Source organism: Pelodiscus sinensis, chromosome 8, assembly GCF_052426305.1.
Source record: "Pelodiscus sinensis isolate ZL-2025 chromosome 8, ASM5242630v1, whole genome shotgun sequence".
Taxonomy (NCBI): Eukaryota; Metazoa; Chordata; order Testudines; family Trionychidae; genus Pelodiscus; species Pelodiscus sinensis.
Window position 1 is genome coordinate 32,421,519 of NC_143059.1, and position 12,719 is coordinate 32,434,237.

At 42.1% G+C, this 12,719-nt stretch overlaps 1 protein-coding gene across 3 annotated transcripts in view; it reads left to right on the plus strand.

Annotated features, from left to right (window-relative positions):
- The window catches only part of MCU (mitochondrial calcium uniporter), a 147,039-nt gene that overhangs the window by 125,886 nt on the left and 8,434 nt on the right, over positions 1-12,719 (plus strand). For 2 of the 3 annotated variants that reach the window (XM_075935007.2, XM_075935009.2), the window contains exons 3-6: positions 3,229-3,399; positions 5,214-5,318; positions 10,122-10,282; positions 11,310-11,513. In XM_075935007.2, coding sequence (XP_075791122.1) covers positions 3,229-3,399; positions 5,214-5,318; positions 10,122-10,282; positions 11,310-11,513 — 641 coding nt within the window. Of the gene's footprint in view, positions 1-3,228; positions 3,400-5,213; positions 5,319-10,121; positions 10,283-11,306; positions 11,514-12,719 lie in introns of all 3 variants that reach the window. The other variant, XM_075935008.2, reaches the window with a different exon arrangement.

A 12,719-nucleotide genomic window follows, 5' to 3' on the forward strand; every position in this document is an offset into this window, starting at 1 on the left:
GGACGCTCTTGCGCAAGAAAGCTCTGATGGCCATTCACAAAATGGCCATCAGAGCACCTGTGTGTTTTTTCATAGGGGTTTCTTGCACAAGAAACCTTTCTGGAGCGTCCACACTTGCCTTCTTGCGCAATAGCTGTAGTGCTAAAAGCAGTTATGCCTCAGAAAAGGTTTATCTACGGTGGAAAAAGCCCTCTGTTCTGCCTTTTAACTGCCTGTTTAATTATGCAAGAGCTCATGTGAGATGTGGATGCTCCCCGGGTTTTTGCGCAAGAACCTTGTAGTGTAGACGTAGCTCTAGTGTAACTGCCACTAGGTGGATTTGAACCTGAAACCTCTGGCAGTTAGTATAGAAGCTGCTACAGCTTTAGCTATAAAGCCAGCTGGCTCTCAGCTCAGGCTGTAGAGCTCCCCTTCTCTCTTGCTGTAAGTCATGTAAGTGCTACTTTCTGGGCTAGTGAACCACACTAGGCATTCCACTAGCTGAGGAAATGCATCCTGAGCTTCAGAGACTCAGTTGAGATCCTGGATGAGCCCCCCCACTTGTAACTGCCATTGGGTGGATTTGAACCGGGGATCTCTGGAGCTTAATGTAGAAGCCTCTGCAGCTCGTGTTATAAAGCTAGTTGGAGTTATAGCTCAGGCTGTAGAGGCTCCTACACAAAGATCCAGGTTCAGACCCACACAATGACAGTTACACTAGCATATGGTGTATCTTTGTCTTTCGGATTGTAATCTCTCTGGGTATGTCTACATTTGCACCCTCTTTCGAGAGAGGAATGCAAATGAAGACATTCGAAATTGCAAATGAAGCCGGGATTTAAATATCCCACGCTTCATTTGCATTATGGCGCTATTTCAAAATAACAGACGCTGTTAAGATGCAGTTACCGTAAAATCTCGACTATAATGTGCACCTATGCATAATGCGCATCTAACTTTTAAATGTCAGAAGCTCTGAATAAATTGAACTCTTATCTATAGTGCGCACCCCGACCTTGCCATATTTTGTCTTGCCTTTTTGTATTGTTGGATAATCACGCGTGAGCTCATGAGTATACAGTGCACGGCGTTCCATGCTCTCTTTGGGATGCCATGAGTTGTCGGCGATCTTACACGACCGCTGAAAAACTGAAAGTTGTTAGCTATGCTGAGACTCATGGCAACAGAGCTGCCAGCTGTGAATTTGATAGACTCTATGTTAACATTCGGCTTTGTAGACGGCAGAAAGAGTGCCTGCAAGCGCTGTCTAGGATGAAGATGGCTGAGCGAGGTAAAAGCGCTGCATATCCTGAGTTGCAGGCCAACCTGGTTGAATAGATTGCTGAGCATAGACAGCAAGGCGGTGGTGTTAGCATTGCGGAGGTTAGAATGTAGGCTTTGACCATTGCCAAAACGTGTGCTAACACAGCCGGGTTTAAAGCTTCATATGGCTGGGACGATAGGCCATGGCGATTCATGAACCGATCAGTCCGATGCTGAACAACAATCACACAGAAGCCACCACTGGACTCAGACACCAAGTTACTGCAGTTCCAAAAGTTTATCATAAAGCTATGGAAGCAGCACTGCTACAACCTTTCATTAATTGGTAATGCAGATCAGACACCATTACATTTCGATAATCCCTACGACAGAACACTTTAACTGAAAGGTGCCAAGACAGTCTCCATTGCTACCACAGGCCATGAAAAGTCTAGGTTTACCGTAATGCTTGCTTGCATGGCTGACGGAACGAAGCTGCCTCCTTATATTGTGTTCAAGCGCAAGACAATGCCAAGGAATGTAATCTTCCCGAACACCGTTCACGTGCGTGTTCACCCTAAAGGCTGGATTGATGAAGCTTTAATGCTTGATTGGCTGCAGATGGTTTGGGCAAAGCGGCCAGGTGGACTTATGAGAAAGCGGTCTCTAATAGTTTTGGATGCATTTCAGTGTCATCGTATGCCATCCATCAAGGAAAGGCTTCAGCAGAACAAAACAGACTTGGCAATTATTCCTGGTGGAATGACCAAAATGTTGCAGCTGCTTGACGTGACAGTTAACAAGCCAATGAAAGATGCACTATGCAGGAAATGGAACATGTGGTTGTTGGAAAGTGAACATACATTTACTGCAGGTGGACGTATGCGAACACCAACGCTGCAAGATGTTACCCAGTGGATAGCAGATGTCTGGCTTGAACTTGATCCCGGTATCAGAAGGAAGGGGTTTCTGAAATGCAGCATCTCTAATGCTATGGGTGGCAGTGAGGATGATGCCCTGTAGATGGATCAGAGCGATGATGAATTGGCCGAGGGCGAATTACCGGTATGCGAAGATGACAATGATTTGTATTACCTGGATGAAGATGTCGAGGACTATACCCCAGAAGATATTGCTCAACTGTTCGAGGAAGATTCTAACAAAAGCGAATTCGAGGGCTTTGAAGATGAATAGATGATCAATTAACATACTGGTATTTGCTTATTTGCGCTGCAGTGTTGATTTCATTTGTTTAACTTACCTTTTTGAAACTCTGTATATAGTTTCTTCTTGTTGCTAATAAAAATCAACTTAACTTCTGGTGTCCTGCGATTAATTAATTGCCGCGGAACCGTCAAATGAAAACTTAAAAAAAAAAAACTCCTATGGATAATGCGCACCCTGACTTTAACACTTAAAAAAAATGGGGAAAAAACTGTGCATTATACTCGAGATTTTATGGTATTTTGAGAGAAAACCCTTCTCTCTAAATAACTGGTAAACCTTCATTTGCAATTTCGAATGTCTTCATTTGCATCCCTCTTTCGAAAGAGGGTGCAAGTGTAGACATATTCCTTGAAATAGTGTATTTTGTCTTGCAAAGTATCTAATGTTTGGTGCTTAGATTAAAGAACACTTTTTATCACTGCTGCTATTACCATGCATTTTTGTCCAATAGCTACACTTTCAGCATATCTGTAAGAATCACACACCATTGTCACACTTTCCAACAAAGCATCAGAAAGCTAATAGAGGCTGTGAACTTATGGGAAAAGAAAACTTTTGATATCCTTCAACATTAATATTGATCAGTCTGTCTGGCTATAGTAATAAACGGTCATTCAAAACGTGGAGCTTCAACTTAGATTCTTAACCTTGCCTGCCATGTTTACATGTGACAGATACAGGACTGTTACAGAAGGTACTTTTTTGCTATAGTGCATATTTGGAGATGGACTGTCTTTAGTCTAATGTTCTTTTCTCTAGATGTGACAGTGGTTTACCAAAATGGATTACCTGTGATTTCTGTGAATCTTCCATCCCGGCGCGAGCGTTGCCAGTTCACACTAAAACCTATCTCAGACTCTGTTGGAGTGTTCTTACAACAGCTGCAAGAAGAGGACCGGGGAATTGATCGGGTTGCAGTCTACTCCCCAGGTATGTTGAATCTGCAAACAAATGGACTACACACATTATTTCATCCACCGATAGCACCTTTTCAGGCATTACAGTTTTTTAAAAGTCAAGTCTTGAACATGTTTAGCAGAAGAAGTGCAGCCTCCAACATAAAAAGTATCTTGTTACTTCTCTGAAAGCATGCTCATGTATTGCATGGGCAGGTTGGACGGTGGTGAGAAGGGACACTTCTAATTCCAACCTCCAACTTGGAAACTTCTTATTACTAGCGCTGTTGCTTCCTTACCTTCCCATCTTGCTCTCAGAAAAGTGATTTGAAATGAAAGGTATGTGGAGCAGGAGCACGCTACCCTTGCTGCAACATTAATTACTGTAACTCTGTGAACAACTGCTCAAAGAACCTCATTTTTAGAAGTTACATAGGTATTTTGGAGTGAAGCAGTAAAGATTCTAAAAGTGGCCAAAAAGAACTTTATATTAATACCTCTGAATGAGAATCTTTTTAGCAAAGAATGAAAGATCAATGTACCATGGGCCAGTTTAAAAAAAAAATCTTGAAAATAGAAATATGAACACACATCAGTTAACTTGTTTTCCCTCTCCCTGCCTGTCAGATCCAAACATCTAGAAAGGTGCTGGCATTTTCCCACTATGAAAGTTAGGCCTACAAAGTTATGCTTGATTGTGGCACCAGCATTCAAGTATGAGAGGCCTCCCATGGGCACGTTCTGTTTAAAGAAATCCTAGAAGAATCATTCTTTTCCTTGCAATGGTTTTCACAAAATTAGATCATTCTGGGAAGAGAAGAAAGGGTCTGCTGCTACTGCTGCTCAAACATTTTTCCTCAAATGTATTTTTAAACCCTACAATCTAAACGTATTCAATCAGTTGAAATTCTGTAGTCCTGTGTTTAACAAGCAATGGTTTTGCTTCTTCATTAACTTGCGTAGACAGCCTGTGCCCCGTCTCCAAGTTTTTTTTTATTAATCACCCAAACTACAGTTGCTCAGCTAGCTGTGCTATGGCCACTATACGTTTTGCTTGTGGTTACCCTAATGTCTAGTCTGAAGACATGACAGGAGTGTACCAAAAAGGATTATTCCGAGACTGTCAGTCACACTGCTGGAGGTGTCTAATCAGTTTTCAAGGAGGAGTATTCAGGGAGCAAAGTGCACTCAATTATTGTGCTTACATCTTCCATTTACCACCACACATTTAAAAACATTATTACTGTGGGGTCTCAGAATGACGACACATTTTTAGCAAGTCTTTGATGGGAAATTCAAAAAAGAGGACCCCTCTGGGTTGGAGGTGTCAAAGCTGTTGTCACTTATTACATAGAGGGTGGAAGTAATCATTTTTTATACCAACATCACATTATTTATAGAACCCTATGCAATACAAAATTTGTATCTTCCTCCAATCCACAAATATGATCCACAAATACAAAGCGGATATCCGCATGTTGGCAGGGATGGAATGATTAGATACAGGGCATCCAAAGTCTGTACTATTGCAGACCATGATAAGTACTTGTTACATGATAAGCTCCTGAAAGTACTTGTTACTCCACACAAACTACAGAGGGTTTACCCCCCACCCCATATGGATGATTCAGCAACTGAATAAGTCCTTGCTAAGAGAGGAATATAAACTGGGAGATTTTGCATGGCATGTCAGAGTAATAGCTGCTAGGGAATCATTATAGTTCCTGAACACTTTCTAAACCCAGAAATTGTGTAAGAAATGGTATCAAATTCCTTAACTGCTGCAGCTACACAGGTGAGTGGTCTGTTCCTAATCCTTAATCAGTCCATCTGTGATTTGTCTTATAGACGGCACACGAGTAGCCTCTTCAACTGGCATAGATCTTCTCCTCCTGGATGACTTCAAACTGGTCATCAATGACTTAACGTATCATGTTCGACCACCAAAGAGAGGTAAAACCAATTTGTTACATCTGAAAAATAACTTCAGAAATGTCTACTAGCAAATTCAGATCTTCGTTATTTAAGGAGCTACTTCAATTTCACCGATACCAGAACCTAGTTGACTAGGTCTGTTGTGAAGGACATTTGAATAAAAGCAGGTTGTTTCGAAAGTGAATCTTCCTGTTGTCTAATCAGCTATTTGAAGTCCTAATTCAAGGTTGGGCAAGTTCCAGCCCGCAGGCTGATCCAGCTCATGTATGCTTTTAATCTGGCCTGTGGCCTGCCCTGCCGGGATCCTCAGGCATGGAGTATCTCCATGCTGCTCCAAGCAGCACACTGCTCAGTGTGGCTCTCTGCACCATGCACTGGGGAGGAGGAAAGACTTCATGTGTTGCCTTCACCCCAGCACAATCTCTCCTGCTCCGATTGGCTGGAAGCCAACCAATAGGAGCTGAGAGATTATGCTGCTGGTGGGGGTAGCATGCAAAGCTTTCCATGGCGCACAGGGCAGAGAGCCACATGGAACAGCTAGCCTCTTTGAGCAGTGTGGGGCTTCAGGGAGTCTGCCTGAGTGTCCTGCTGAGTTGCTGGCCAGGGGCTGCCTAAGTAAGCATCTCCTGGCCAGAGACTGCCATTGGCACCCCATCCCCTCTTATACCCCAGTCCACTGCCCCCGATCACCACCCAAAGCCCCTGCACCCCCATTTTCTCCACCACCCCAGGTCACAACTTCTTCCCAGACCCTGCACCCTCCTTCTGCAGCTTTCCCCCAGGCCAGAATCCTCTCCTGTCCCCATACTCCCTCCCAGATCCTGCACCCCAATCCCTTGTCCCAGGTCACAGCCCCCTCCTTCACCCAAACTCTTCTTACACCCCTCACCATCTCCTGCACCTCAGCCCCCTACCCCGAGTTCCCTTCTGCACCCAACTTCCATCCCAAACCTCATACCCCCTCCATAGAAAAGTGCAGTCCTTGACCACTTACCACAGTCTTGGAGTAGCCCTCCATCAAAAACTATTACTTTCCCCTGTTCTAACTTCAATGTCTGTATAATTTTCAATAGCATCCAGTGTTCATAAACAAACACCCATTCTGTTCTCAAGCAACACCCGTACTAATAGAGGAATAAATAAATATAATTATAATACTTGGTTTAGGTTTTTGGGTGTTTTTTACTTTCAATTTGGGGAGTTAAATTCTTCAGTTTAGATTCAAAATGTGACATCTATTAAAACTACTGGAAGAACCTTCCACATACAAATCATTTTCACGTACAAATCATTGAGGCATGCAAGCTATAGGACTTTGTGTTCTGAATGTGGCATATATAGTGTGGCCAGTAGAGGTAGCAACATGTGACCAAACTGTTACCAAAACTGTGTTGACAGTTGAGAGATGGTACTCCATAGTGAAATAAACTTAACAGGACCGTGCCAGCCTCTTCTTGGTGGGGTGGCTGATCTGGGCTAGCTAGAAAATTGAGAGGATTGCATTGTACATCTTATGAGCACACCTAAAGAAACACTGAGGCTTCTCCCCTTCCCCCATGTAGGATCCTGGAGAAACATGAGATCTTTGTCCCCTTGCTGCTTCTTCACAGGAAGGTTCCTATAGCTGCCATGGGCTCTAGACCAGTAGCTCCAGGTTCAGCCCCACACTGCCTGCTGCCCTCCACTACAGCTCAGCACCTGGCGAGCCTGCCAGCAGCAGCCCTTGGACAACCAAGGCAGCATAAACAGACCTCTTGACACATCTGCTGGCCCCTGCCTCTCCTCATAGCAGCAGCATCCTCTTGCACGCAAGATTCAGCCATACTTCCTGCTTTCTGTGCCACCCCGTGCAGCACCCAGTACTCCCTTACCTGGTTGCACGTTACTCCTCTACAACATGCCGGAATCCTCCTCACATGGTGCCTGCCCATCTGGGACTCCTCCCCATTCATATGCTTCTATTTGGCACTCTCCACCCTTCATCCACATCCCCATTCCCCTAACCATACTCCTTCCCCCTTCTTTATGCACACTCCTCCCCTTCTCTCTCCCTACATGTTCCATCCTCTCCTTCCTTGTTTGTTTCCATGCTCCTACTGCGTCCTCATGCTCGATATGACACTCTTATTTCTCCGCTGTTGCTGGCTGTACCTTCAGAACTAGGTGGTGGGAGAGCAGCACCTTCTAGCCGGGCACCCAGCTCTGAAGACAGCACCACTGTCAGCATGGAACTGCAGAAGTAAGGGTGGCAATTCCGTACCCTGCAAGTGTTAATTGTACATCACATTTGACTTCAGCCCCCAGTGAAAAGACAAGTTTTGGGGTGGCTATATTCCCCCCATTCCTCCCAACACTACCCCAGGTTGCAAACCTCTAAATAAAGAGAGGAGGCAAGTCAGTGTTTTAAGATGTCAGTAGCAAAATATTTTAAATCTCAGTGAGTAGGATTGGCATTGGTCTTCTGTGCTATAAATAGGACTCAGCTGAGGATTTGGGAGGTTTATTAAGATGATTTTTGGAGCACCCCAGAAGCAACAATATTATAGAGCAAATAAGAGGAAAGAAGTGCCCATTCTCAAGTCATTTTGTCCTCCTCTCTTCTCCGGCATCCTGTTGCAAGTTGAGTAAAGCCACAGCTGCTTATATTGATCTGTGCCCAGCAGCCAATACTTGAAAAAAAAAAAAAAACTTTTTCAAGGATCAGTTTTCCAAATAAGGTAGAGGTTTGAGAGCTGGTGGATTCTTAAATAATGGAGGCTTTTGTGTGCATTCTGGTCACTTTGTATATCTTGTTGCATAATATTTCATCCCAACACCACTAGAGGTGATGGAACTCTTGCTAATTTTCTCTCAGCTATCAGTAGTAATCTGAACAACACTGCCCATTGGACCACAGAATTAGAACTAGGATCTTCCCCCAAATTAAGGGATTAGACTGTTTTCTGGGTTCCAATGGCCAGGTTAGAGGACTACAGTAGGGACCATGAATTACCTGATCTTTAGGAAACATCAGTGACAGAGCAAGGGATAAATGAAAACACAGATTAGCCCTAACACTTCCAAGTTCCAGAAATTGGTGGTCTGCTCAGGACATCATGTACACCTGTGCTCTTCGGGAAACAACAGCTTGCTACTTTAAAAGCAAATGGTCCTTAGAAAGTACTGATGTACATCTTAATGTCCTCTGTATAGTTCTCAAAGCTCTAGCTGAACCACTGACAAACATGCTACAGGTGATAAAATGGATTTCTGGAGATACGTGGCAGTAAAATGCCATCATCTTCAGGTTGCTAGCGTACAAGTCCATGAATTATCCTGTAACTATGTAAAACAAAAGCTCCTACTTCTTAAATTCACATATTTAAAGCTGTCTTTGAAAAGATGTATCAATGAAGAATTCACTTTGGAGGCCATTTGCTCCCCTCTTTAATGTGCCTGAGAGGTCATTTCCCCACTCTTGACTACTGATTCTCCCTCCACACATTCCCATGCCCCAATTGGTCTAAGGAATGAGACATAATTTGAACAAAATGTGTCCTAACCATAAACCACTGGGACCTAAAGCTCTTCTCAACCAGTCTTAAGACATTATACTACATTGATCTGCCCATTAACCTCTCGTTTTCTTTGTAAAATCAAATATGCAATTATATACTTGTGTGCACTGGGAGGAGTTATTTGTTCCAGAGTACAACAATTCATGTAACTTTAATACATGATGGCGACTTGACCTAACACTTGATCAGCTATATTTACACAGCTCAGCTGTGTGCTAGCACAGACAGTAGTAGTGCAAATTCAAATGGAGTCTAGGATCAGCTGTTCAAATTTAAATTTTCACCACTAGCTCATTCTCCAAGGAGAATTCCTTGAATAGCAGCTGGCTGTAAAATTAATATTTACCAACAACCCTCACCCTTAAGTTTCATATAACTTTTTAGCTGTATTTTCATTTGACAAATACTCTCTCAATATATTTTAGAAAATAAAAGCCAAGAAACCATACATTTGAGTTTAAAAGATATTTTCAGCCAAGCATGCAAGTAGAAGCCACTTCCTTTTTAAAGGGCAATTTATTGTTCATATTAAAGAAAACAGTTGATCTTTGAGTTAAATAAAAGATTAACTGTGCTTTAATATTGAGCCATCTCTGAAGCTGCTGGTGTTAAATGTACCTTTTTTTTTAAAAATCTTTATTATTGAATGGATGTTTTTCACACACAGTTTGGTTTCCAGGTCTCAGTTAAACCTACAAAACAAGCTATACAATTTTCAGGTTTACTGCAATTTACTGAATACAAGTTTATATACAAAGTTCTAAATGTATTGTATTGACAAATTAATACTAGAGAATAATATAAGTAAGCAGAATTAAAATCAATCTTTTGATCTTTTAATATTGTGTTTTGTGGCTTTCTAATATTTGATTTCTCAGCTTTAATATTGAAACTGAGGTTTTCTGCATGGAATATATACTAGCTAGTATTTTGTTAGATATGACCCTCCTTTACTGTCTTGCTTGATGTTTAATAAACAGTCCACATTTGGAGCTGGGGTTAAAACTGTTCAGTTAATTGGCATTATTGGAATATTTGTGTATAGGGCAGTATGGCCCAGTGTAAAGTATAGCTTTCTTCCCAGAAAGTTTCATAACTTTGCTTATAACTCTAGTGCTGCAGCTCTCCAGTAGACTGTTCCATAAGTTTTGTCTGCATGCAGAATAGATACTAATGCAAATCCCTTCGATCCCATAGCTATTTTCAAGAGTACATGATAACCAATGTGGATAAAGGCACATAAAGCAGTCTCCTTCTTCTTTAGACCTCTTAAGCCATGAAGATGCAACCACGCTGAATGATGTGAAGACATTGGTTCAGCAGCTGTACACCACTCTGTGCATTGAGGAACACCAACTGAACAAGGAAAAGGAGTTGATTGGGCGGCTAGAGGACCTCAAGGAGCAGCTAGCACCCCTGGAAAAGGTGAGATGGAAAATCTCTCATGGAAATATACTTATCCGCTGAGCACATTTACGTTCATGGTTATAGTGAAGACTTTCTTAAATGGTGGCATTCATTGTACATTGTTTTAATAGCTTTTAAAGCTTAAAGACTGGCTCATTCAATGAATGAAAAGCTGTGTGTATGTTCTTCACAGAAAGATAGTATTCGCTGCAGAGTTGAAAAAAAAATTAAGTATTTGACAGGACCTTAAAGTTGGTTGCTTCCCAAATTGGCCCCAGACCAAAACTCCACACTTACAAAAAGTGTTGTCATTTTTAAACCATTCTCTTTATTTCATTTTGGTAAGAGGATGAAAACAAGACAGACTAATAAATATTTTGAGTCATATTGGTTTCAAAGCAATATTTTGATAGAGTGAAAGTAAAAATAGATCACAAGTGGCTGTAACCATCTCCAGAGCAGTCAGTAGCATAAAACAAAATAATTAAAATGCATATTAAAAGAAAGAATGGAAGTGGTGCATCAAAGCACACACTACAGCACAAGTCTCAGAGGGGTAGCTGTGTTACTTTGTATCGGCAAATCAATGAGGAGTCCGTTGGTACCTTAAAGACCAACGTATTTATTTGGGCACAAATTTTCATGGGTAAAAATGACTGTCAGATACATCTGATGAAGTGATTTTTAGTCATGAAAGCTTACGCCCAAATATATCCCTTAGTCTTTAAGGCGCAACAGTACACCATAGCATAGTGATGACAATCTTATACATACATAGCCATCTATGTTTCTAATAAAAATATAAGTGATAATATAGCTTAGTCAAAGTGAATGTGAGATGTTGACCCAAAAGAGGCTAAAAGGTTTTTTTTGTTTGGTTTTTTTTGCTTCTTGAACTCTTTCTGCATAAACTATAAATCTCAATCAAGCACTATCAACACTAATCACTTCTGTAGAAAGTAGACCTTTATTTTTACCTGCTCTCAGAATGAGTGTGTCAACCCCCATCACCTATTGAGACTACAGACCTGTTTGTGTCCAGCAGGTCAGGATGGAAATCAGCAGAAAAGCAGAGAAGAGGACTACGTGGGTTCTGTGGGGTGGACTGGCCTACATGGCCACTCAGTTTGGGATTCTGGCTCGGCTCACCTGGTGGGAGTACTCTTGGGACATTATGGAGCCAGTCACCTACTTTATTACCTATGGGAGTGCTATGGCAATGTATGCTTACTTCGTAATGACACGTCAGGTAAGTCTTGCCCTCTGTTATCACCTTAATGACAGGCTTACCCTTTGGACGTCTTCATTTTCCCTTTCACACTTTCTTTATTCCTCTCCCCCATTACACTCTGCATTTTCCCCATTCCTTGCTGTTGACACGAACATGAAAATTACACTCATCTGTTACTGGATTTGCACCATCTACTCATATGTTTGCTATTAGTCTGCCATGATGAAACAGAATTATCAGTAAGTGTTCTCTCCATGTGAATAGCTTTGAATTACTTAGAATTAGATAAGACTGGAACCTTATTCCTGCAGATCATGGAGGATCCTTACTTCATAGAGCACAGCAGGAAAGCTAGAAAAATGTGTTGGATTAATTCTTCTCCTGGTTTTACTGCCAAATGCTTTTTTAAATTTGGGAACCAGGGTAATTTTTCATGTCTATGATCTGCCATGTATTTCAAGGACTAAAAGGAACAGCACTTCGAGGGGATGGATGAGAAGTACAGTAATGGTTGTAATGCCCATCCTAGATCCTGCTTTTCATTGTCACTGCTGCCTGTCTACACCCCCTTTCTCAGCAAGCAACCCCAAGGCTATAGCAAAGTCCATTCAGATTCTCCTGTTTGAAGAGCTGCAGTCCTTCTTCAAATCCTTGTCTCTATGTATTCCACTGTTAGTACACATGCACCCCGACAGCCAGTCAGCAGTGTCCATTAGGAACACACATGTGCTTTGAGAGCTCTTGTGCTCCTGTACAGAGGGTACTGATGGGATAGACCCAGCTGCCCGTTGGCTCCTTCTCAACAAGCTCCAAAATGGAGCTTTTCAGTGTTCTGCTCTTTAGTCGTCCCTTGCTTTTCTGTAAATGTTTGTGTACTTATTAGAGTTCATTAGGGTTAGATCGTTTGGTAGTTTTATAGATTTCTTAATTTTATTTTTTCTTTTCTGGTCAGGGATTTGTACTGGCCACTACTGGAATGAGTAATGTCCTCTCTCTGTCTCCTGACTTTGCCCCACTTGCAAAGCAGCAATTCCAATAAATGACAGGTCCCCCCTTTTTTGTTCAGGGGAAGCACACAGCTGATGTGGGTGATGTGCAAGTCCTTTTCTAAAAGGATCGTAAAAGCTAGGGAAGCACATCTGGAAGTGTTCCTTGCACTGTGCCATGCAGCCAGCCTTCACTCCAGACAGTGGAGGTCTTCTGGAAAAATTTCACTGCAGTCCA